Raw genomic sequence first — 26,736 nt, 5'->3', positions numbered from 1 at the left:
GCGCAGTCTCCCCGCCCGCTCCCCGCGTCCTACCGGCCGCCCATCGGCCCGACTGCCCGCGACCGCCCCCGCCGCTCGGCACGGCCGCTCCCGGGCGGCCGGGCAGGTACGCGGGGCCGGGCCGGGCGGCCGCTCCGCCGCGAGGTGTGTCCCTGAGCAGCGGCTCTGCGGTGCCTTGTGAGGATTGGGCAGGGCGGGCGAGCGGCTCCGCGGCTCCCCCGCCGGGCTCCGCCGCCGCGCTCCCGCAGTAGCAGCGCGCTCGCCGCCCGCGCCGCTCCCGCTCCGCTCCGCTCCCGCCGCGCCGCCAGCGCCCGCCCCGGCCCCGGCCGCCGCCGCATCGTGATGCCGCATCCCGCGGCGCCCCTCGGGGCCGCCCTGCTGCTCGTCCTGCTGGCGGCGGACTCCTCGCAGAGTGAGTACCGCGGGGGGGTTCGTCCCTCCCGCACACGCCGCCGAGCATCCCCCGCCGCCCTGCGTGTGTGCGGGTGCGGGCTGTGCTGCCGGGGCGGGGTGGGGTGCGGGGGGATGCGCGGCTTGGCGGCCGCGGTGAGGGCGGCGGAGGGGTCAGGGGATGCGGGCGAGGGGCCGCGCTGAGGCCGCGGCGACCCACGGGCGGCGCCCCGAGCGGGGAGAGCGCTCGGTGCCCCCCGGAGGGGCGGTCTGGTGTGCGGGGTGGGGGTCGGGGGATCCGGGGCGATCGGGCGGGCTCAGCTGTTCACCGCTGCCTGCCCTTGCTCCCGCTCCTCTCCTCCTCCTCGTCCTGCTCCTGGCCTCCCAGCCGTGCTGCTGCGCGCCCCGGAAGCCGCCCAGTTCCTGCGGCAGAGGCAGCGGCGAGCCTACCAGATCTTCGAGGAGACCAAGCAAGGACACCTGGAGAGGGAGTGCGTGGAGGAGCACTGCAGCAAGGAGGAGGCCCGGGAGGTGTTTGAGAATGACCCAGAGACGGTAAGGACACGGAGCCGCCGCGGAGATCTGGGGGGTTGTCCGGCTCTGCGCTCCCGCCCACCCTCTGTCCGCGGCTGGATGCCAGCTACCGGCACAGCTGGGAAAGGCATCTGGAGGAGGAGGACCCCGGGCCATTAGGTGAATGACTGGAAGACACACTGTGCTCAGCGTGCACAAGGGCAGTGCCAGGGCTGTCCGGTCAGGAGCGTGTCTGCGAGAAGGTCTGAGTGAGCAGCCCAGCCTGGCAGCGGCTGGCAGGACTGCCACTGGAGGGTGGAAGGGTCCTGTTCACCCATGGTCCAAATCCATGGAGCAAGACCAGTGCAACATAATGATACAGCTTCTCTGTCTGGATACCCTGCTCTTCCCTCCAGCTTCCCATCCCAGCTGTATTTAAAATCCCCTTAGTGTTGCAGCATATGTCACAACTGGGCCTTCTCAGACGAATATCCACTCTTAAATCCGTGGGGGCCAATTCAGCTTGGTCAGCATCTTGGAATCAGTAGGTTCAGGACTTGTCACTACAACAGCAGGAGGGCGCATATATGGGAACGTGGTGCTGCTGCACTTCTAACACTGTGGATTCACACAGTTACAGACTGCACACCATACGTGGAGCTGTCTTTTCCAGTCTTATCAAGGTTGACTTTCACTTCAATCTTCTCACTTTGAGCAGCATGCAGATGCTTTACTAAGCTTGGCTTACTCCTCCAGCCACTTTACACTTCCTCTCAACACTGTTTTGGATAGGCTGTTCTCATTGCAAGGACTATCTGGCATTGATTTAGCAGTGGGAAGCGGATTTTCTTGGTGTTCAAACTGAAGCTCAGTTCTGCACAGCATGTTCCTGTTAATGGTATGATGCTCTAGGGAGAAGACAGGACAGAGGCAGGGAGAGAGAGAGAGAGTGAGCACGTGTGTGTGTACACAGAGGCACAAACCACAGGCAGGGGAGGGATTTAGCAGAGGAGATGTTTTATGCTTCAGTAAGACAAGTCTTGACACGTGTGCTTCATTGGCAGCCTCAGCACTGGATAGAGAATGCAGTAGCTTGCTGTCACAAGACAGTAGTAAGCACAGCAAAAGCAAAGTGATGTGGTTTTGACCACCTTTATTTTCGAGATTAATATGGAACACTTGCCCAGGGGGTGTTTAATGTTACACCTTTTCTGTGTACGTGTATTCACATCTGCATGTAGCAGTGTTTGCTTCTGTTCTGCAAAAACTGAGCTACTTCAGAATGTGGATGACTGTAATGGGGTGAGAGTGGCTGGCACAACTACCCTATTTGTGTTGAGTAATATAACTTTAAACTCAATATAAATATTTATCACATAGCAGTGAGTACAGGGAAAACTATGAGTGATTTTGTAGTCTTTTGGAACAAAGGTGATCTAAGGTCATTACTTTTACTAACAGGCTGCTGGCCAAGAAGGTAGCCAAAGGCAATGTATTGATAGTTTAAGGGTAGGATAGTGTAAAAGTATGTCAGGAGTTTTTAACAGTAGTATTTGGTACTGATTTTGTGAATTGTAAAGAATACACAGTTCTCCTACTGAAATGACAATAGTGATATCATTTTGGTTTAAAATCTTTTCGCATATAAATTCTTTAAGATACCATCATACTTTCAGTGTGTTTTGTACGACAATGCTCGCTTTCTGTTATTGCAAGTGATTTTGATTTTTGGTGCATTTCCTTTGCTATTACTGCTAGGTTGCACTCTGTTCTGAAAACCTGAAGAAAGGCTAGATGGGCTTCTGGTGTCTGTGCCCCCTAACATGTCCTTCTACACCAGGACACTTAGATGTGCAGTGACATAAGATCCTACCTTTTCTGAGACACAAACCTCCCAAGAACTGTGAAGTTGCTTGTTATGTCCTACTCCTTGCATTACTTTGCTTCAATTTGATTGAGAAGCAAGTGTGCAGTAATATATCAGGGGGATTTATGGCCCTTCCTCTCCCTTTTGCAATCACTGTGTGACGTGAAAGCAGCAGCGCTGTTCAGTAGCAGCTTTCTAATGCATGGTGGCACAGGTTATGTGTGTGGGCTGTTGCTGCTCTGCACTGGAAGGTTTCACTGTTTTGTAGTGCAAAGGTGACTACTCTTTCAGCAGTAACTGTGGATTTCATGGACAGAGTATTAATTCACAATGGAAGTGTATTTTAAACAGTAGGGAGTTCTTGTGCTGTCATTTCCCTGATGCTGTGTTGTACATCCAGTCCTAGTGACTGACAGAAGATGGAAGCTAGTTGAGACAGACCTGACTTAGGAAAGCCAAAACCTGTTGTAAACAACAGCAAGCTTTTTGAAGAATTACAGTAACTGCAGTCATGCTTCAGTGTATTGCCTGGCTGCAGCTGATCCATGCTGGTAAAGTGAGCTTCTATTGACCAGGGAAATGAAGAGATTGATGTTAACAGAAGAAGATTCCTTGTAGTTTAGGAAGGATGAAATTTCTGTGTGTGCCTGCTGAACCTAGTCATATGGATTAACTATTTAGGTTGTAGCAGAAAGAAGCATCTACAGTACTTTTTGCTCTGTGAGGCTATGGAGGCAAGCCATGACAAACACAGCAGTGCAATCTGTCCTGTTGCATCTCCCAGGTTTTATGCTTTAAATCACCAGATAAGCATCTGTGTGGGCATTTGGCCGTTTACTGTCCCACAGCAGCAATGGTCTTGCAGCCTTGACAACTGAAAGTTAGTTTCAGATTAGTTGATCAATCTTGATGCTTCTCAGTTCAGCCTCAAGGAAGGCTCGTGATGTCAGACCAAAAGTGTTGCCCCTCTTCCCTTTTCCCCTCCATTAGATGCTAATGAATGAGTATGAGTCTTCCTTACCAACCTTGCCATTCTTGACTATCCTGTGGCTGTGCGAGGAGAATTTGAAGGCCTAATTTTAAGACCTATGACCTAAAGATGTGAAAGGAATTTCATTAACTGATTCAATAAAACAGTTCCAGAAGTTGAGGTAAGATGAAGAAAGGTTGTAACAGCTCATGTGATGCTTCTTCCCACGCTTCCCATATCCTTAAGCAGGCAATTGTAACATCTAGCCAAGAATTTTGCGGAAAGATACCGATTTCCTGGACAGAGCAGTAAATGAAATGACATGTCACACACCTATGCCAGAGCACCCTTCTTAATTTTCCATTGTTTCAGTGGTCAGCTTTCCATAACAACACCTGCAGGCAGTCAGCAGAAGATGCACATTCTGTGAAACCTGAATGTGGATTTTGCCACATGTGAGATTGCTTACATCAGCTGCTAAGAATAGTGTATCAGGCGGGGCCCAAGAGCCATTCATGTGCAGGGCAGTGCAGCTTTTGTCTTTTAGGTTACGGAAAATATAAATATCAGCTCGCTCAGACTAGAGGAAGGAAGATCAATTGAAACATTTTTAGATTTATTTTTTTTTAAGAGGCAGAACAAAACTCACTCTGTGCCACTTGTATGACTATACATGGTAAAAGCAAGTAGCCTGGATTAATGAGTCTTGCAGCCTACCTTTTTCATGAAGCTGATTATAGCATCCTTAAACATTACTGCAGAATTCTGGGATGGTTCCTGTTTGTAATTTCATTTATTCTAGAGGTGCCAAACAGAAAAATTAAATATAATATAGAGGTAAAAAAAAAAGAAGGATAGAAAACATCTTGATGGGAGTTATGCAGGCTGTTTCTAAATGTGATCTATTCAAAATACATGCTAGGTGTGATAGATGGGATAAAGTTGCAAAATATCTTGGATACAGAGATAAGAATGTTATCTTATTTAAGATGCTGACAAGGCCTTATAAAAGCAGCACTGCAGAAATATTTGACCTTGGTATGCAGTCAAGGTATTACAGCTTGTTAAGTGACTGATAAACTGCTCTGGAATTTGGTTGACCCGTTCTAAAAATCTGGTCATCCACGCATGTAAAACAAAGGGCAGAAGGGAGTGTAGATCCTGATCTTCTTAGAAACAAAGTATTTCACTGAAGAAAAAAAGTGTCCTTGTGCAAGGAGTTTCTCTGTTTTGAAAGGCTCAGCATAGGGAAGATGTTTGAATGCAGCCTCTTATCCTTTGGTAGCATAGTACAGCATCTGTACCTGCACATCTTGCTTGCTGTTGTTACTGCTGAAGAATTGCTGCTCTTCTGCATAGAAATTGCTGTGCTGAATGCATTGAAAAGTGCTAGGCACACCAGAAACGCTGATGTAGGTCAGCCTGGCCACCTGTGTTTACTGTTTATGGATTTGGCCCTCGGTATTGCACTGTGGAAAGCCAGCTGGTTTCCATGTGTGTGCAGAATGGACATCTGATTCATAGGCAGACACGTGAAAATTCTGGATTTTGAGGGGCTTGCATCCAAAATGTTTTTTAAATCTGCGGCTTGTCAGATACACAAAACACTGGCAGAGAATCACAGCAGAACTTGGAGCTGAAGAGGAACCTACTCCACTGTTCCACTCATGGCAAGGGCAGCAGTGACACCAGACCAAGTTTCTGGGGGCTTTTAGCAATCTTGTCTTGAAAATTACTGATCCTAACAAAACATCCAGCAATGTCAGCGTTCTTTCTGCTAGGCTGGGTTTATTGAGAAGCTGAAATGCAGATGAAGCAATTTGTAGGGTGTGGTAAGGGTCAGTTTGGTTGGTTTTCAGCATGTTGATGGCTCACTGGTTTTATTTTTTATGTGTTCCATAACATGACACGGTCTTGGTAACATAGATGAGCTTCATCCATGGACTAGGGTCATCCAAACTTCATTCTGAGCTTTTAGGAGGCATGCTTGTCAGGCAATGTTTAGATATTATTTCTAAGAATAACAAGGTAGACACAAGCTTGTAAATATTAATCAGTAAAGTATGAAGGCATGTAGAGGGAGGAGAGGAGTTACTGGGACAGTAAAGCAGTGTAAGATTTCTTTGAGTAATTTAGTGAATGTTGTGTAGTCTAGACATGGAAAATACTGATATCATCTTTAGATACAGATGTCATCATCCCTGTATAGAGTATTCCTTTAATAACCAGGCAAAACTCTGGTTTTATTTGCTGTGACAGTTCTTCTCGATATACTGATTTGTTTTGACATTTTGGCAGAGCATGGAGAAAAGGCTAGATTTATAGCTGTATAAATTTCGTTATCTCTTCTTGTTGGTGCAGAGAGAGAGAAAGAGTTATTGGAAAACTCTGTGCTGATGTTTTAACCTGCTTGGACTCAGTACATGTAAGAATGGACTCCCAGGCACAGTGATACCTGCTTAATAGCTTTGAGAAAGAAAATACAGAGATACTTTGGCTTTTGTCCAGGAATGGGTTGAAGGAGAGAAAAAGGAAGTAAAAATCTGAGTGCCCAGTATATGCCACAGCCTGCTGGGATGAGATGCATGTGTCCACCAGGTGCACTCCCTTCCCTTTCTTTCCTTCTCCCTGTAGTTTGGTATAAAAGACAAGGGAGCTTTGTACCAAAATCCAGTGGGTCTAACTGATCTGCAAGACAAAAGGATTGGTACTGTGGACCAGGATGCACCCATCTACTTTGCAGTACAGACACAGTATTTGTTGGCAGTGGTGGTGTTCAGTAGCAGGAGGGTAACAAAAATACTCCTGCCTGCCTTAGGAGGCAGGTCAGGCATTTATTGGCTAAATGCTGCTTTATCAAAAGGTTTTGAGAAGGGTGAGTGAAGTTTGCCATTGGTGGAAGCAGACACAACTCCATCAACTCTACTGGACTCATACCTGCCTGATCTGTATCAGTTTCCACTCATGGGAGAGCAGCCCAGAAATTCAGAATAGACTTGGAAATACTGACACACCACATCACAGACATAGTGCATGTCCTGTGCAGCAGGAGGGAAGGAGCAAGAGAAGACAAAAGGGACTAATATTATGCTGGGGGGCTGTTTGAAGATAGTGTGGAAAAAGGTGCTAACAATGACAAATTGAAGGGGGGGTGGTTATACTGGTTTCAAGATGGTTGATAATGGAAAATATAGATGAAGTTAGGGTAAGTCAGTTTTCTAGAGCAGTACCATAAGTACGTGAGAAGGGAAAAAGTCAATTAAAAATTAAGAAAACAATTTTGTGGTCATTAACTAATTTCATTTTGTTTTTTAAATTAAAAAAAAAACTGAGCAGCCTACTGGGAATTAATATAATTTTTTAGTGCAGCTGCTAATGAATCAGGTAAGAGAAACATTGAATGTGTATAAATTGGCAGCTGTGATTCGTGTGTGTTCCATCCTCTGAGTGAGCTTAATGAATTACAAGCAGTCATTTTCCACTAAGTATGAAGAACAAGGATGGAAGCACGACCACAGATTTAGAAGAAACTGAGAAGGAGCAGAGCAGCAAGGTTTACTTCTCCCCTCACATTGCTTTTCAAGGTTTGGTTTCACACTGGGGATTCAGCTGCTCTAGTAGAGATAAGCAGCTCCTTTGCCTGTTCTTTTCACCCTTCTTGCACAGCGATTTGGGGGACTGCATGGACCACTTAAAGTAACTTAACCTAAAGAAAAGTAGTCTGCAGAGAAAAATGGTAATTTTGCAGCTGGATTGGTTCCCCAGTCCAATGGGGACTGGCAGGGTGGAAAGGACAGCCTGAATTAGGATGGGAAGGCCAGGTGCTGGAAGAGAAACAGAAATGGTTGTCACAGCTCAGCCTGTCAAAGCAATGAATGAACAACCAAGCCTTGGAGAATCTGATTGAAGATTTTCAGCAGGTCTTCCTTCTGTATCTTTGCTTTAATCACAGTTTTGTTATGACTGCTGTTCTATAGGCTCCCCACATGTCTGTGAAATTTACTTATTGATGGGTTTGTGTTTTCTCCCTGCTCCTTTGAGTGTCAGCAGTGGGAACTAGAAGAGCAAAGTTGGGAAGTAAGGAGGATACCCAGAGACGGGAACAAGTGTTGGTGTTGTCTTCACTCTACATATCTGCCAGGACAGAAGGGTACATAAATGAAGAGAGAAAAGGAGAACTGGTCATGCTTGCAGTGCACAGAATCACATGTTCCTGGAAAGCAACCATATTTGGCTGATTCCTGGAATGGGGAGTTGTAGTTCAATTCTAGAAAATATTTAGGACATGAACAGAAAAGCAAAAGTTACTTAATTATGAAAATAATGAACAGGGAAGTAGGAGATCAGATTCTGTCACAAGGGCCTGGTATCATCTAAGATGTCACTTCCCTATTCCTTACTTGCCTGTGCCCTCTGAGTCCAAATCCTTAAATGCCTTAATGTGATTGAGTGCTGTTAGTGTGAGTTGCCACCTCTGCAGATCAAGCAAGATGCAAAGAAACAGTGTGATTACATTACAAGGAGGGGAAAAACTAAAGGGGATAAAATGTCACAGAGCCCATGAGAGATCATAGATATTTAAATCATGTTTGATAGGATATATTACATGTTCTGTTTTAAATATGGCTAACATAATTACAGAGTAAATATAGATGGTGTTGGAGAGACAGCCTTTTACTTATGTTTTGTCGGATACTGTTTCCCTTACTTGGACTAAACTGTCTGAGCAAGTGTTAGTTTACCACATACAAATACTGTAATTCTTGCGAAAGTAAAGATTCAAACAAGCAACATTGAGTGAGATGACATTTGTCATCAAATTGAGATCTTGCACATTATTGCAGCTGGAGGGAAAGTAGCTTTTCAGTTCTGAAGCAGTGGAGGAAACCTCAAGGCATTTGTGATCAGATTTCTGTCAGAATAACTTAAAATCACATGCAACCAATTGGAATCACACTACAAATTATTTTTGTTGAAGTATTTGGCACCAGTTATATCCATTTCACACTGTTTACTGTCTCTAGTAAAACCCTGCCTCAGGCCACCTATAGAAATCATGTCTCCATGCCCCTTGCATCTTTACAAAATGTAAAGTCTCTGTGATATACATAAAAGACAAAAATATTTTTTGTCTTTTGTTTTCTTTCAGTATTTTTTTCCTCCCCTCTAATTATGCATTCCAGTCATTGGTGGTGTTTTCCTCATTGCAGAGAAACAGTTTTTGCTGAAGTGGCACCTCAGTCAGCTATTGGGAAACAGTCTTGCTGTCCAGAACAGAGCAAAGGAAGTTATGATGGGTTTTATTTCAGACTCGAGGGTTCTGCAGAGGTGCCTAGTCTCTATGGGAGATGTCATGCTGGAGAGTATAGTCTTGAATGCTTCTGTTTTGGAAACTTCAACAACCTGGTAGGAGGGGCAGTGCCAGTCTTTGTGCGCCTGAATAGCTGGACAGTGTGAAGGGGATACTTGACAAATGGACAAAACAATCTAAAAGCCACCCTCAGCAGCTGTAACTTGGGTGGTAGGAGATGAGACCTGGAGGCTGCTTTTGGACTGTAATGTGACCTGCTTGCTTCTCTAACTCCTCACTTGCCAGACTGTGGAGAGAAATTCTCTTTGCTCTTCATATGGAGAATACAGATTGCCACAAAGCACAACAGGAAACATATTACCCTGGCTGAGAGGTGGGTCCCTCATGATGAGGAGGAAAGCTTGTGCAGGCAGCATGGCCTTCATTTGAGCATAAACTCTGAAACTACTGATTCTATGTATTTAAAATTCCGAATTGCAGAACTGCTTCATGCCCTGATAGAGGAGGAAGGCCCGTATTGTGCAGTGTGAGATTTGCCGTGCACCTAAAGTCTAGGGCTGAGTTTTGGAAAAAGGAGGAGAGTTCTCAAGCATTACTGAGATTTGCATTCTCAGTTGTAACAGTTGACAGCTAGCAAACACTGAGTTACAGCCAGTTATGGTTGGATGGTGATTTCTTCAAGGATAATGCAAGCCCATAGTGTGGAAACATGAAGAACATTTATAAATGAGGTCTGGCCATGCCCAAGGCAAACATTCAGTCCTGAAGGAAAGAGGAAAAGGGAGAGTTATTATATGGAAATGAGGAAAGGGCATAATGTGGGAGTTGTTGCTACTCTCTTAGATGTAACTAGGTAACTAAGAAAGTGCTTTATAGAAATCACTGTTGCCAGCACAAGTCAGTGAAATGCTCCGGTGTTAGGGGCACTGCAGTCACAGAATCACAGACTGGTTGAGGTTGGCAGGCACCTCTGGAGGCCTTTTGGTCCATCCTCCTTGTCCAAGCAGGGCACCAAGAGCCAGATGTCCCAAAACATGAGCAGCCTTCCTAAAACTACATCTTTTATTTCTGGCCTCTAGAGCTCAAACATGATTTTGGTAAGATTGCGTGCCTTACAGTCTTACCTGACCTGGTACTCAAGCAAAATAAACAGAAGCAGTAAGCAGGCCCTTTTTTCTGAGGTCTACAGTGTTACCAATTGCTTTAAAGAACAGCAACAGTGAGAACATTTTCCTGGTGTGACAGGGTCATTGTTATGTTTTCAGAAGGGCTATTTTTACACAGTGACTCATGTTAACGCCTGCTCTGATTTGGTGTTTTTCCATCTCCTCTGAAAACGCAGCAGGACTAATGCATACCCTGTATAATTACAATAACTTCTGGATTTTACCACTGTGGACTTTGGCCATGGAGTTGAAAATAGATGGTGACCCCATCCCAATGTAGGTTTCCTGTGGCAGGGAGGCTGACATAGATGTTCCTGCCCCTTCCACTGCACAGCTGTGAATTCTTACCTTGATGCTGCTGTTCTCAGTTGTTTCAATGAGAGGCATTGGGGGGGTGGTGCCAGTGAATCCGTTCTTATCATTTGGAAGGAAAAAAGCCAAATATAAAAATGAACAACCTGGGCTTTTGGGGGGTCATTTGCTTGAGTTAGTTTTTTTGAAGATACTTTTTAAATTGTGCTCTCTCTTAGTTATCCAGATTAGGTGTTGTAGTAGCTGTTTTATCAGGGTAATAGCAAGCTCCAGCTGCAGGTGGGAGAGGAACACCTTAGCCCCATGAACAGAATTCTTATGCCCGTTGCTTCGTGTTTTATTTCAACCTTGAAATAAAAGCATGCACTCTCAGATCTTGCAACACTGTTTTGGAAGCAAATAATTGCATTTAATGCATCAGAAGACTTGCTTCCAGCATGTACATATATTTGTGTGAAATGGGTGGGGGCTGTAGAGCTTCTATCTTTTCTGTTAAAGCACAGATCTGTCTCTTGGGCAGCAAGAGAAAGATCTCTGAGCTGAAATAAGCAAGCCAGGACCTGCCTGGAGAGACTGGCCTGGTGCCCTGCTTTCCACCCCACTGAAAGGGCGGAGATGTGTAGATCTTAGGCACTTCCCAGTCCCTCCTGTTTCTTCCTCTTTACCTGAGATCTCTGCTGAGCTGTACTTTGGGTGGCACACCATGTGTAACTCACGGGTGAGTTACAGCTCATACTACAAGTTTGACCTGTAGTGGCAGCAGATAAAAGATGTAATTTACAAAAAGACCATTCGTGTTACTGGGGCACCACAGGCTGCCACTGCCTGCTGCCAGGCCCTCGACTGTTGTGGCTTCTGCCATCCCAGCCATACTGGTTGATAGGTAGAAACCAGACAGACAGAAAGTTTGGTGGGTCACAAAGAAGAGAAGTGGAAAAACATTTAAGTTTTCTTGGGAACAGTCACAGAGGTTGGAATTTTGAGGCTGCATTGGTGATGTTTGGTCTCTTGTGGAGGTTGGAGCTTCTGCAGCCTTTGTCTTCCTTCTGCCTGCACTGGGACATTACTACTGGACAGATGGATTAGAGAGCTTGGTGAGGTCAGTGTCTGAGCAGCAGCTTTTCCAGAGGATGTTTATGTCCAGCATGTATGTGTTTATAGCTTTTTATTTAAAAAGCCAATTGCTCCTGCTTTTATTTTCAGCAGTAATTAGGAAGCAGATCTAAAGAGGAAGGGCTGACCACACTTAAATGTTGACCTTTTTTGTCAGAATCCAAGCTGAAAATTTAACACTTACATAATTCTGTGGTGATTTTTGCCGCCCTAGTGGTAACAGTTAAAGAACTTCCTGTGTTTTGATCCTGTGAACGGTGTGTGACTTTCTGGATGGTGAGAAGTTTATTGAGCCTGAAATTGAAAGTGGCTTGTTGAGAAATCAGCAAAATAGTAACGGAGAATCTTTGCCAACTCCTTCTTAGCAAGCCTCAAAGCATTTCTCCTGGCATTTTTGTAGAATCCTGAAAATACAATTGAACACTTCTAGTAGAAAGAAGATGAGTTGCACACTTTAACAGGGACCCAACCCGGTGTATGATTTTCATTTTCTCTGACATCTGGGGGTCATTAAGCCTTAGTACATCACAGAAGACTGAAAAGACATTGAAGAGTTGAGTGCTCACATGAGAAATAATGTGTATCTGTATCAGGTTAGGCACTGCTTGATTTTTTAACCAAGAAAACTTCTCATCAGCGTTTTTTGAGAAGGACTGCAGTTTGAGCAGGTTCCTTTTCTCAAGGTTTAAGGTCATTCTATATCAATCTTTTCTCTGAATGTAAATGCATTGTCACTGTATTCACAGAAGCCAGGTGTAAGAAAAATTGAATATCGAGAAAGATGAAAAGCGAATCATACAAGAATGAGCAACGTACGAGCCTGTGAGCACGTGTCTTTATTTTAGAATGGTAGTATCAGCAGGTTTTGTAAACCTGGAGAAGTGCTACTGATCAGCAAGTGCCATTGTATATCATAAGCAAATGAGAAAGACAGGGAAAGAAGAGCTGAATTTCTAGTAATAGCCTCCTGTTTAAATCACTTGGCTACATAGTTTGTGGAATGAAACTTGTGGTGGTACAATGCCTTGGAGTTTCACTTATCTGCTGTTCAGCTGGCATTGAATCAATACACAGTCAGTTTGAGTTTGGAAGTTATGTTTACAAAAGTAAATTCTGTACCACTTTTCTAGCACTCAGCTCATTCATCAGAGGTCAAGGAGAAAATGCCTTTGCCACCACTGACATGGAGCGATTAGGCTGATAGCCATGAATATGAAAGCTCCTATTCACTGTCTTGTGAGTGCCAAAATAGTTGTTCTTGTCAGAGTCTGGATTATCCTGTTGGTGGTTAAATACATCTACACATTCTTGTGAAGTACATGGAACAAAGGGGAAATAATGAAAGAAATGTTTGGAATATTGTGCCCCTATCTTTTTCTCCTCATGTGCTAGTTGAAGTTCAGTTTGTGGTTATATATGGCACATATGAGCACCCATCTGAATATTTAGACTGCTTAGATTTATTTTTATTTTGACTGCATTTTTTATGACTTGTCTTTTCCAAACTAAACCTTAAAAAAAAAAAGAGTGAGCAAGGACCATAGTGGGTTCTGAGCTCATCATTCTGATGACACATTACAAGCTGAAGAAACATTTCAAGGCTCAGCCCCAAAAGATGCCAAGCATATCACTCTCATATCAGAATTGAAAATTAACATTAGTATAAGCTGCTGCTTCTGCTTCTTTGCTGATGCTCTCATAATTTAGGCTGAATATTTACATGGTGCATTTAGATAACTGGAGCATATTTGCCAGAAGCAATTGATTCTTCTGGTAAATAACAGCAGTGCAATTGATTGCACTGGACAGTCCAGATCAAACTGAACCATGGTGTGTGCCTGTCCCTGTTGTTTATACATGCCTGTATAGATCCAATCCAAACATCTGTAAAAAGAGGAGAAGATAAAATAGTTTCTTCTCTTGCACATTGTATAGACCAGTTAAATTTTGGAGAATGCAGGGTACTTACTGTCCCAATCTCACTGAAGAAAATGTTATATGGAAATTGCTCCTCTGGCGTAAAAGAGAATTATACTGTGCATATGCTTTCTAATTAGCTGAGAAGTGGTTTATTTTAAAAAAAAGAAAAAAATTAAACACTGATACAGTGCATAAGTTTTTCCTCATTCAATGTCCCAATTACCATTTTAACAGCACTTGAATTAGTGACTTTTATATAATGAAAAACAACATGAAGGTGGGAAAAATTGCTTTTTTCCTGGCCACAAAGTTTTGTATTTTTTTAAGAATGTGATACAATTGTCAGCTTCAGCCAATCTCCCATTCTTCCATGCAGCACAACTGCATTTTTCTGCTGTTTTCCTGCGCTGATGCAAGCAGTCATGTGGCTTGCCAGGCCTCACCAGGCTGGCTGTTCTAACATGCAAGGTTAGATTCACATCACAGCAGCACAATGATGCTGCTCTCACTGTAGGGCTGCACTTTGTGATGCAAAGTCGGGAGCAGTAATACATGACCATGTAGCATGAGAGGAATGGCAATGCCCTTTGCAGACTGGCTTTAGAGAAATGGATGTCAATTTCCCCCCTCTTGCAAAGTGTCATTGCTCCCTTCTTTGAGCATCCAGGATGGGATGTGTGGTACAGCAGTGGGTGCTGTTTGAATTGTAGGGTGCTCCTTGCAAGAGCAAAAAGTACTTTTTCTAGTGCCTGTGGTATTCATGCCCATGTCCTTCACCAGCAGAATGCCTTTGAGGAGGCACAGGGTGACTGAATGATCCTGTACTCTTCCCCCTAGGGTTTTGCTCCAGATTCCCATTCCTTCCCCTACCTCATACCATCAGCAGCAGCTTTATCTCTTGGAGGGTGTCTTCATGCTCAGTCACTGACCACATCAGCTGCCATCAAAAATACCTTGAGACAAACTAATGTTGCTTTACTTTTCAAATGACAAAATGCATGTTTAATACTGTGCTGCTTCTGGTTCTGAATAAAAGGAAATTAGGTGTTTGGAATTATTAAACAGCTCCATACAAGACCACTAAAGTAAGAGCAGCTCTTAAATAGCATGAAAATAGAAGCAAATATGATTCAATAAATCTTTGCTTTTTTTTTTTTCCCTTCTACAGGAATATTTTTACCCGAAATACTTGGGTGAGTTGCAGCTTTTATTTCCACTTTGTAGGAGTGCTGGTATGTGCCTAACACTGGAGCTTGTCACAGCTGAAGTCTGCTAAGGAAAGGGATGGAAATTGATTGCAGTAAACATGCATTGCTAACTTTTAAGATAGACTTTATGTTCCTTATTGTACTTTGAGGTGTGTGTTTTTACTTACGTGTACATTTGCAGACAGAAATGCTCTATGTGTTTACTGCATGTTAAAATCTTGATGTTGCATGTATATCAGTGGCTTGCAGTGTTATGAAATAATTTGTAGTTTTCTACCTTTTTCCCTTTTTAATGAAGTTAGTTTTTAACTAATCTCCTTTTAAAAAGGATATTATTTTTTAAAGAGAAGAGGAAAAGAAGATTTCTTTTTAAAAAAGAAACAGGTGCCTGATTGAACTACTGGCTTATTCTATTAACTGTATCATAGTCATGGCATCATACTGTTTTCTATTTGTGTTAAAAATTATGTATTTAAGATCACAAATGGCACAGTGGGAGAAAAAAACATGTGCTTTTAGATATTTTAAGAAGTTTAGATGGTCAAACTGGAGTAGCTACTACCATAGTTTTAGAATGGTAGTAGCATCTGGTTAAGTGATCATCTTCTTCAAATGGCTTTTAACTGTTGTACATCAAAGCTAAAAGATTTTACTGAACTTCAGAATTTCAAGGCATCTGGGAGATGATAATATTGCATAGATTTTGCATATACCTTCCCAATCCTTTCAGGCCAGGTATCATTTTACGTGCTTTGAACAGCTGTCCTTCACCACTGCAACAATAACAATTTCATTTTCTGTTTTTCAGCTTGCATTCAGAAATATGGGTCGCCGTATACGAGAAATCCAGATTTCCTTACATGTGTTCATAGTAAGCATTTTTGGTTTTTATATTGTAGTTAAATGTTCTCTTATTCTACCTGAAGGTGTGGGACTGGCTCAGCCATCTCTGGTTTTGGTAGTATTTCAATACTGGTCTTTCTATTCTCCAGGCCTAAGACTCCATACCACTAAACAAAATCTTTCCCATTTTATAACCTAATGCCATCTTGCTGTCATGTTTTACTGCTTTGATATTTCATGATGCAAGTTTCTGTCCCACCGGTTTCCCAAAGTTTGAATAACGTGAGAAGCTAGAGGGACAAGAACTAGGAGGTGCCATAAGGCTGTACACAATGTTTGGCCCCTCATTTTCTATTCCCTTCAATGCTAGCTTTGGCTTACCCCATTAAGGAACCTCAAGAAAAGTTTAAAGTCAAACCAGGCTTGTGCCAGCCTTCTTTGCTTTAAGACATCAGTTTCATGTATCATGTGACTATGCTTTGAATATTGCTACCTTTAAAACCTCAAATCAGTTTGGAAGCCAAACTGATAACTTTGTAGAGGATGAATTTTTTGTCCTTCACTAACACTAGAAAAGAAAATGTAATGCATTCTTCTAATACCTTTCTAGTTGCCTTTAGTCAACTTTTTACATTTATAAACATTTTTATATATATATACATTTACATTTAAACAACCTTTTTAAAGACTGAATTCCAAGGTTAATAAGTGGTATGTGAAGAATTTCTCTCATATATTGCAGCAGTATCACTTATGGATGTTGAGTCCTTTGAACTGGGAATTCTCAGACCTGTGGTACCTGTGCTGGCTGCAGTATGCCAGCTAGTCCAAAGTGGGATGTGAGGCTGAATGCTTACATTTTCTTGTGCATGTGGCACAGCAAAGAGGCAGGAGTTTCTGCTGAAAATGTTGATATTGACTGGGAACACTTGTTCCAAACAGCTAATCAGGGTCTCAGAAATAAGAGTCTAAAGGGTAGTGATGAAAAAAATCTGCAAAAATAAAAGCTGAATGATTGTTTTTAGGGATTTCTGCCCATTGCAGATGAAGTGGTTTGGAAAGAAAATGATAATATTTTCCCCCATTAAAATATTAACAGGTTTTTAAATGGCTGAGTTTTGGCTAGCCATCATCAGTTCACAGGAGAAGTAACAGAGAAGCAGCCTGAAACATGCTTGGAAGCATGACAGGCTTCGTGCTTGGCCAGTTCTAGTGTGCCTCTTAATTTTTCACAGATGCTGCCAAAAGACTGTGTAGCTCTATGGGTTTGTGCTTGCAAGACACTTCTAAACTTTGTTTCTTAACAGCCTTTCTCCTCTCAAAACAAGGTAGTGGAATGTTCTTTTAACATGGTGTACAAAGCTACCGAGCAGCCTAAGGGCTGGAGGGTGACTGACTGCACAAGTTTATACTGGAAATCAGGCAGAAATTTTAAGTATGACAGTGATTAGACAGGTTAGACAGAATATGTGAGGACTCCTAATTTCATAAACTCTTGAGATCAGGTTACAACTAGGACTCCCCTCCAGATTCAGAGGATTTTATACAGTGTGTAAATAGATATTTGCATCATGGGTGCTTACATGAGCAGTATTCCCATCAGAGTTAGCAGAGAGTTCATCTCCTCTGGTTCTAGAGGGATTCCCCCAGCCAAACTGTGTCTGCTCTGAGGAGACCTGAGTCCCTCCACAGACTCTGGTTGTTGTACTATCTCCACTGACTGCACTGAGTATTTATAATTGCTTTGCAGATAGATGCTTACTTTACACATGGATACCGATACTTTCTCTGCATATCTGGATCTTTTTCTAAAAGGGATCCTTCAGGTTATCCAGGGATTAAGGATTTGGTTCTGCAAGGCTCTGGAAAGCTCTACAGGACTTTTGGGAAATGAAGCTACACATGGCCTTAAAAAACACCATGAGATTTTTGTTACATATGCTTGCCTGCTTTTTGCTATTAAATTACTGAGTGTAATATTATTTGCAGCCTAGCATTTTATGAAGTTTCAATATGAACCATTTTTTGTGTATCAAAAAATAAATTCACAGAACAAAGTAATGACCTGAAAGTGACAGTCAGCAGGCATAAGCAAAGTCTTGTTTCCATATAGATTTCAAGGATGGAATTGGTAGTTTTATTCTGTGTCTGCACTTATGAGCTTCATAGGTGCTATCAGACACAGCTCAAAGCACATGGAAAGGTCATGCTCATCACTACTTTTAACAGCTTTGCTAAAATCTGTCATATAAATTAATAGTAACAAAAGCTCAGTTTTTTTCTTTTGCAATGCTTTCAATCAGGAGCACCTTCTATGAAGCCAGCAGAATAACACAACTGTGAAGCCACCAGAAGAGTCTAAGAGATTGTCTTATGTTCTCAAACTCTCGTGATAAGAGGGAGCAAACAATCAGCACAGTGCTGATGTGATAGAAATCTCTGTGGTTGATATCCATGTATTATACCCTGGGTTGTTACCCTGCAAGGCATGTCAGAATCCAGTTTGAGGGCAAGAATCAGAAACTTGTGGATATACCAGATAAATTGTGCATAACCCTGTTGACTGGATTTCCTTATCAAATGACTGAAAACACTGCCATATTTAGGAGGTTTGGTATGTGCTGCTAAAAAAAACCCCAAACTTTGCTTACTATACCCAAACCATTCTGTTTAATGTAAACATTCTGATCTGTCTAGGACAAGGAACATCCAGGACAGGCTTGCTCTCTTGTGGCTCATTGCCACCTTAACCTGGCCTCTCCTGCCCCAGCTCCTCCCCCTCCAGCAGTGCGTCAGCTGGGATTTACTGGGAGCTGTTCTGGCAGCTGGATGTTAAGACAGCCCACGTAGCTGTGTTTTGTTTTGTGTGGCCTGGCCTCTGTGGCTGTGCCTTTGCCCCAGCTCTGCACATCTGGAAGATTTTGTCTGAACATCAGGAAATGCTTTTTCATTGTGAGAGTGAACCAGAACTGGCACAGGTTGCCCAGGGAGCTTGTGGAGTCAGCATCCCTGGGATAATCAAAAGCCTTCTGGCCATGGTCCTGAGCTGTAGGTGGCCCTGCCTGAGCAGGGAGGTGGCACAAGTGACCTCGGAGATGCCTGCCAACCTCAACCACCTGAGATTTAAATCCAAAAGTCAGTCAGTGCAAACAAAAGTGCTGTTCAGCGCTTCATGAGACATCAAATGGAGCTGCTACTGCCTGCACTCACAGAAGTGTTAAAGTTCTTCACAGCAGCTGGTCATGACAGTGACTTTCAGGATCACACAGAGGAAGCTAAGAGGCATGTAGCAGGATAATAATCCTGACAAAAGTAGGAGTCTTTTCTGAGTTTGAGAAGTCTGATGGGGCAGCTAATCTACAAACGGTTCCTCTCCCAGAAGCCTCCCTGTCGTGCTACAAAGTCATGTTTAGAATATCAAGAGTCCATACTGGACTCAGCAGAACCAGTGCATGGAAACCAGTGCAGGTCTTTTCTGCTGCTGCTCACTTAGTGTGTACAAATTGGGCACTTTCAAATGCTGAGAGGAGATATGAGAAAAGAAAGGGTCCTGAGCTTTTCAATCTGCAGAATGAGCTCCTGCACTGTTCCTTCTGGTTAAAGTTGTGGAAACAGTTCACACATTCATGTTTTTTGAAGACCACTGATCTAGAACACTGGTGTTAACAGGTTACTGCTACATGATAGCTACCAACTCATTTTTTGGGGAAACAAGGGTGTTCTCTCATCCTGCCTTTAGCCACTTCTGTGAAGCACTGTCCCTGGGTGTTGTGCAGGTAAGTGGGTGGGTGATTTTGGACAGGTGACTACAGTTGGTGAGTAGTTACATGATACTTTGAGATTTATTCCTTCAGTTGTTCCCAAAGTGTGGTGACTACTCTCCTGCTTATTTCCAATGAGGAAACTCATTGCCAAGTCCTGGAACTTGGCTTAAAAATCCCCATATGAACATTGTGCCCTTTGTAAACAGGATTAATGGTTTGCTATTCCTTGGCTGTTGAAATACAGGTATTCCTTTTTTATTTTCATTCTACATAATAGAAAATATCTATCAAGAATTTAATCTAAAAACTTTTGCTAGCTAGAAATCTATCAGCCCTGGTAAGATCCTCAGTTCAACTACCAAAGGTGATTGAAAAGGGTACCCATCCTTTCTTGAGTACTTTAGTTGATACTGCTTTTTTTATTTTTCTCAAAAATTAGTGAGAGTAGAAAAATAAGCTACTTTAAGTTATTTCTTTCAAGATGTGTCCTTCAGATATGGGGGTGGTAGCTCACTCCCTTTTGCAATTAAGTGAATTCCACTGCATGTGCTCTGCAAAATTCCTGACACAGTTTGTTTGGCATGTGAGCACTAAGAATTAGCTGATACTAATAAAAAATAAAATCAAATACTAATAAAATACTTGCCAGGTGCAAGTATTTTTGAGTGATTCCCTAATACTGTTTAGGCTTCCCGTCTTCTAATGAGAGTGAAACACCTGGTTGTCAGTGACTTCAATGTATTGTTCTGTTTTGTTTTGGTTTTTTTATTCCTTGTGGAAATCAGATTTGCCAAACCAGTGTTCTCCCAATCCTTGTCACAAAGAAGGGACTGTGAAATGCGAGGATCTCAAGGGGGATTTCTATTGTGAATGCAAGCGTGGCTGGCAGGGAAAGAAATGTGAAAAAGGTAATTTGGTTTCATTGTCTTTTATTCTTGTAACAAAGATATTTTTGGTTTTGCTGTATTCTCTAATGGTCACTGATGCTGTGCTGCACAATTCAAAAGTCACAGAACTGAACCTAGGTTACACATTGTTCAAGTTTTTACCCTTCTGGGAAACAGGTAGTTTTTTCACATCTGCATTTTTATATGACTCTAATGGAGCTCAGCTTGGTCTTGGCAAGGTAATCCAAGAAGCTATGGTCCAACATTCTGCTCCACCCCTCTGAAAGCAGCAGCAGCAGAAATAGAGTAGTAGTGGCTTTTCAAGCAGAGCTGCATCAGCTGCTGCTGTGAACCCTGGTGTAACACATCACAGACCACAGAGCCCAAGAAGCTGGCCCATCTTCCCATCTAGCATCCCTGCAGTGGGAACAATGACTTCCAGCTGGCAAGTTGAGGTTTGAGTCTGATGATACACAGATTGATAAAATTAGTCTGTTGAAGCCTCCTTGCTAGTCTGACCTTATTCCATGTCCACTTAATTCCACATATTCCATTGGTGTATTTCCATCACCTCAAAAGAGAATTTCAGACAGAAACTATTCATGTAAGAAGTTCCAGCTGCCCACGGAGTTTTCTCTACAAGATATCTTCCCTCCTCTTGTTTTCTGGTTTCTTTGGTTCTTTTTCTTCTGCCTGCAAGGCTTCCTGTCAGGGCCACTGCTTTTTTACTTGCCAATAGTAAGTAATGACTAGAAATTGTATTCAGCCAGTCTAGAATTGTGGCGACCAAGACAGCAGGAGATCCAAGCCTTTCCTTCTCATGTAAATATTGTGAAGAGTTTATAAGATCACTCAAGCATCTTATTTAATCAATTCAGAAAGCAGACCAGTCAGTATCCAGTTGGCTTTGAGAGCTCAGACACTGATCAGTCTGAATCATATTTCTTTATTTTCTTACAAAACACCATGACATGCTGTTCTACCCATCAGTAGCTCTGGAGTCCCATAGACAAGCATAATGAGCAGGTAGGGTAGATTGAGGGTGAAACTCAGGCTCTGCTGGATTTTACAGGCTTTTGCTGCCAATTTCAGTGGGGCACAGTTAATCTCACAAATGTTCAGCAGGTGTGAACTTGGAACTTCCTCTGTTCTCATAAGTTCTGTAATAGTAACAATATAGTGTTCCTGTTTTATTTAAAGCTTTTGTCCTGACCTTACTGGCCATAGCATAATTTGAGTACTTAGTTATGATATAAAATACAAAACTAGTTTGCTTCTGCAAACAAGCTTCTTTGCCTCCACAGTGACTAAAGATACTTTTATGTATTCTCAGAGCTGTGAAGGAGATACTATTCAGTCACAGATCCTTCTCCCTCCCCCCTTTTTTTTGTAAGTTAAACAAACTTGAGCTTATACACATGAAATGTTTGAACAAAATCTTTGTGCTTTTTGCTTTCACTGTGTTGCATCTGTAATACTTTTCTTGTTTGGTCTTTCTCCTTCCCAATGCCCATTGCACTGTGACCCTGTAGATTATTTACAGATGTGAACAGCTGACTGTGACACTCTCTTTTGATGTAGATATTGATGAATGCAGAATGCAGAACGGCGGCTGTAACCAGCTCTGCCTCAACAAGCTGGGCAGCTACCGGTGCTCGTGCTACAGCGGTTATGCTCTTAAAGACAGCAAAATATGTGAAGGTAAGCTTTGCTGGGACTCTCAGTTTGCTTCAGGGGATTTGCTTCAGGACTTGTGTCTGTATTTTGGAGAGCTGGGTTGCCCTGAGCAGTCCTGGTCTGCTCCCTAGCCCAGCAGAAACCTGCTGGTAGCTCCTCTTAGATTTACTCCACTGGGGTTGTGCTGGGTGCTCCAGCCAGCCTACATGCCTGGGCTTGTCAGCAGTTGGACCATGATGCTCCCAAGAGCATAACACAGGCGTGATTCACAGAGGATTTGTGGCTTGGATTGTGCTAAATTGGTTTAGTGGATCAGTCCTCATATCCTGACATTGAGAGGAGGAAGCGCTGGCCAGATGTGTTGTTATGATTCTTTCCAGTCTCGCAGTGCTGCAGTATGTGAGCCATTTGCTTTTCTTTTGAGTGTTTCTTATTTTATTATTTTAGATTTGTATGTGTGCAGCAGCTAATGAATTCAGATAGATACAGATGGCTAAATTCACTGCAACTCAATATTAATAGGTGTAGAAAGGCCCTAGTGAAGTTTTACATACCAGCTGAGAACAGAAAATGAGGACCTGAAGTTTCTGATTGAAACTGACGAATGAATTTACATAACCAAAACTTAAGCAACTGAGATTTTAAAAGTGTTAAGAGACTGCATGCTGAGACAAACTCAGTAACTCAACAACAGGTGGCTGTTAAAGTTACATTCATCTTATGAAAAAGGTATATATGAAATGAAAGAACAGGTATATATCTCTTAGAGATGGATGTGATGACATTTCTAAACAATTTGCATACATGGTATGAACAAATTATTAATGCTACCAGGAAAAAAAAAAAGAGCAAGATTTTGTTTCTATGTCACTTCAACTCTAAAAAGTGATGATTGTATAGATAACATGGTATCCATTCCTAAGGGGAGCAGCAACTTAGAAGAGCCAACTTCACTTTTGAATTGTCCTCTGGTGCCAGTCAGCATGGACAGGTGGCTGGCAAGGGGCTCACATATGTGTTTGTTTTCCTGTGTATGTACATTTGTTCCATACCCTAGTACTGTCTCCTAGAGCACTGTGAGCACTGCTATATAAGCCTTCTGTAGCTTCAATATGTGACCTTCCAGCTGCTGAGATTACTGTCAGGTGTGGTTATTGATAGCTCAGATTTATCATTGCATTTTGACTTTTGAAATGTTTCTTCCTGTCATTGTGGGCATACACACAAAAGTTCCCTCTTGTCTTGATTTGTAGCTAAGCTACATGGAGTACTCAGCCAGTTCACTCATGTGTGGGAAAATCAACAAGACTAATGAGTAATGGTAGTTTTAACACATACTAGAAAGCAAAAGTAAATATTAAACTCTCAGTACACTGCAAATGTTTTGTCAACACCAGGATTCTGCAGGGTATTAATTAACACATGAGGAAAACAATCAGGTTTTTTTATGGACTTCCAGTTCCAGTTCATTGCCTGCCCTTATGGCGAAACCCCACGTCTCTCTGGCATGGTTTGTTCTCTGTGACAAATTGGGCTGCTTCAATTCTCCCTTGCCACTACAGATCAGCAGATTCAGATCTTAGCTTTGTAAATATATGAAAATGCATTGTTTACCTGTCTGGGGACACAGAGCATAAATGTCTGAAGTGCCACAGGCTGAGTGTTCCTTCAGTGTTTTGGATAATATTCATGCTGCCGCTCCTAAGTTTCTGCCTGTTGCTTCTTTAAACCTGCAGTCCCCCAGCTGGAGAAAGTGGGGCTTTTTGGTTTTGTGGTAGTTGTTTTGTTTTACAGTTTTTCTCCTGGTTCACCTTGCATTGCTCTTTCCAACAGTGGCTAATGGCTTAAGGTAAAAAAGACCAACTGATTTTTGAAGCCTGAAGTCACTAATTATAGCTAGCTAACCCTAAAAGTAGATTCTTAAGGACACTGGTTTTTTTCAGTTTGCAATGTTATGCAGGGATCTCCTTGCCCTAAGGTCACTCTATGTGAGCAGTGAAGTGATTATACTCCTCTGAAGTTGTGTTGTTTAATTGCTTGTTTTGCAGACATAGATGAATGCACAGCATCAGCAGACATCTGTGGAGAAGCTCACTGTAAAAATTTAATAAGCTCATATGAATGTCTTTGTGATGCAGGCTACAAGTACGATGACGTGAGAAAAACTTGTCAGGGTAAGCTCAAGAAATGTGTTAGCATTTATGATATAATCTAAATCTGTAGAACCCCAGAAATTTGGTTTCAGGCTTCAGTAAAAGCTTTTTTTATTTCTTTTTTAATCTTGCTCACACACTGGAGTTCTGTTCCCTTTCCCTAGCTAGGACTGAGTTTGCAGTTTGCGGTCACTTTTGAGTTCATTGAGCTTGCTGTCATCTTTGAGTTCAGTGAGTTTGCAGTCACCTTTGATGACTTGAATCGAGTTTTATAAGCCAAAGTACAGAGGCTTCTTGAAATTTCAACAAGTGCAAGATCTGGTGAAAGCTCAGAAGCATCTGTGCGTGTTGCTGTCTCTCTTCATAGGACAAGAAAAGTTATAAAGCAGTAGCTTTTTTCAAGACCTGTCTTGCAGTATTACTGTGAACTAGGAATTTAATATGTACTGGAACCATGCAGAGTTCTGCTGGCTACACTGCCACAAGCTTTCTCAACAGAGTAAGTTTTGGAAATATTCCAAAACCAGCATTGTTCCCGGCCTTTTGTCTAAGTTAACTCAAATCACACTCCAGCCAGTCGTGTTGGGCGTTAAGTGTTAAACTCTGCCTGAAGAGATCCCTGTGGGCTCTCACAGTTTGCTTTCCTGCATTTGTTTGTGAAGAAGATAAAAAACAGCTGAAGAAAAAAAGAAAAGGAAACAGTGAATGAGAAACTCAGGTTTTATATGCAGTCCCTGACTGCAAGGAGCAGAAGCCAGTCACTACAGGCATAGCAGAAGGGGCCTGAAGGGAGGAAATCTTGTCTAGAAGTTAAAGCCCAGGGCTCTGCTCCAGCAGACAAGTAGTTGAGCTCTGCTTCCAGCCTTCCCGCTGACTTGCTATGTATCTTTGGGCAGCTGGAATCTGTCTGTGAAAATAGATTTCACAGAATAAGCTGAGTTGGAAGCGACCCACAAGGATCCAAGGATAGAATCTAACTCCCAGCCCTGCGCAGCACCATCACCAACAGTCACACCATGTGCCCAAGACATTGTCCAAATGCTTCTTGAGCTCTGTCAGGCTTGGTGCTGTGACTGTGCACTTCCCTGGGCAGCCTGTTCCAGTGTCCAACCCCGCTCTGGGTGAAAAACCTTTTTCTAATATCCAACTTAAACCTCCCCTGACACAACTTCAGGCCATTCCCTCAGTTCTGTCATGTTTAAACAAACTCGGGGTTTTTATCTCTCTTCTTCTCTGGTCTTGTGTAGATATAGATGAATGCAAAGAAAAGCTCTGTGAACAGACCTGTCTCAACTCACCAGGGAGTTACACCTGTCATTGTGATGGCAGAGGGGGAGTGAAGCTTTCCCAGGACATGAATACTTGTGAGGTATGTCAGTGTCCATTGCTGGAACTGCAAACAGACCTTTACTTCACAGCACTCTCTGATTCTCTTTCTCCTGTGTGAGGAGAATAAGCACTCAGAAATGTGTTTTGATTATAGAACATCATACCATGTGTGCCTTTTGCTGTTGGAAGGAGTATTAAATCCTTGCACCTGGGGAGGATGTTCAGCGGCACTCCTGTTATCAGGCTGCGCTTCAAAAGGAAACAACTGACGAGGTGAGGACAATTTAGAATGACAGTCAAATCTCTAACTGGCTTTGATGCATGCAAGGGAGCTGTTACAATAATAATTGACCCCACATTCATCATTATTTGCCTGGATTATGAAGTCCCGTTAGGCTAAACATTACCTAAACCAGTAATTGAGAAAGACAGCCTTGACCACAGAGCTGTTAGGATAATTACTGAAATATAGTATTGTATTCTTTATTCTTGATGATGTACTCACATCTTAAGGCTTTCAGGAGTGCATTAGAAGCTAGTATATTTTAACAGAGCTTTAGAGCTGCTAGAATTGATGCTATCTGTATGGAAAGTACTCTGTGGTTTTTGAACTCTGCATAACTAATTTATTTCTTGGCACCTGTGCGGTCAGACTTGTGGCTGAGTTCGACTTTAGAACCTTTGATCCTGAAGGTATCCTTTTCTTTGCTGGAGGCCGTCAAGACAGCACATGGATAGTGTTGGCTTTGCGCAAGGGACGGCTGGAGCTGCAGCTGAAGTACGGCGGGGTCGGCCGCGTCACCAGCACCGGGCCGCTCATCAACCACGGCATGTGGCAGACGGTGAGCCCAGACCCCTGCTGGGGCCGCCCTCCTTCCTGGCTGCTTGGGGTGCGCTCATCAGGCACAGATAGACTCTGTATTCCTGGGAAAACGCTTTCCCAACCTGTCTGTCCATTATGCATCCCAAGGTGAAAATATTTTTCGTAAGACGTTGAATTATACTTTATATCCATTGTAATATACGCTGCATCTCTAATTTGCACAACCACTTGCACAAACAGTGCCTTTGAGATGCAGTAGGGCTGAGATAACTTCCCATCAGGTCAAGAAGATGCCCTCTGGCTGAGGGATGGAAGTCAGTAAGAGGGAAGGAACTCTTTATCTGCTCTTTTAGGAGAGTTTCCAAGTGTGTTTGCTGTGGGGTTGTGTGGTTGCTTTTGTTTGTTCACTTGTTTAGTCACTTGTTTAGTCACAGTTCTCAAATCTCTTATGCTACAGTATACTTTTTATAAAGTCTTCAGACCTGTTTGT

General features: G+C 42.8%; 1 protein-coding gene across 2 annotated transcripts in view; it reads left to right on the top strand.

Annotated features, from left to right (window-relative positions):
* The first annotated feature begins 253 nt into the window (after window positions 1-253).
* Window positions 254-26,736, top strand: part of GAS6 (growth arrest specific 6) — a 39,866-nt gene continuing 13,383 nt past the window's right edge. For both annotated transcript variants that reach the window (XM_084226114.1, XM_084226113.1), the window contains exons 1-10: window positions 254-412; window positions 779-945; window positions 14,731-14,755; window positions 15,579-15,641; window positions 20,163-20,285; window positions 21,846-21,965; window positions 23,990-24,115; window positions 25,342-25,463; window positions 25,578-25,696; window positions 26,076-26,265. In XM_084226114.1, coding sequence (XP_084082240.1) covers window positions 343-412; window positions 779-945; window positions 14,731-14,755; window positions 15,579-15,641; window positions 20,163-20,285; window positions 21,846-21,965; window positions 23,990-24,115; window positions 25,342-25,463; window positions 25,578-25,696; window positions 26,076-26,265 — 1,125 coding nt within the window. In that variant the 5' untranslated portion in view covers window positions 254-342. The remainder of the gene's footprint in view (window positions 413-778; window positions 946-14,730; window positions 14,756-15,578; window positions 15,642-20,162; window positions 20,286-21,845; window positions 21,966-23,989; window positions 24,116-25,341; window positions 25,464-25,577; window positions 25,697-26,075; window positions 26,266-26,736) is intronic.

This window comes from Fringilla coelebs, assembly GCF_963513975.1.
Source record: "Fringilla coelebs genome assembly, chromosome: 2".
Classification (NCBI taxonomy): Eukaryota; Metazoa; Chordata; class Aves; order Passeriformes; family Fringillidae; genus Fringilla; species Fringilla coelebs.
Note: the sequence above shows the minus strand (reverse complement) of the source record. Positions and strands in the feature narration are given on the sequence as shown.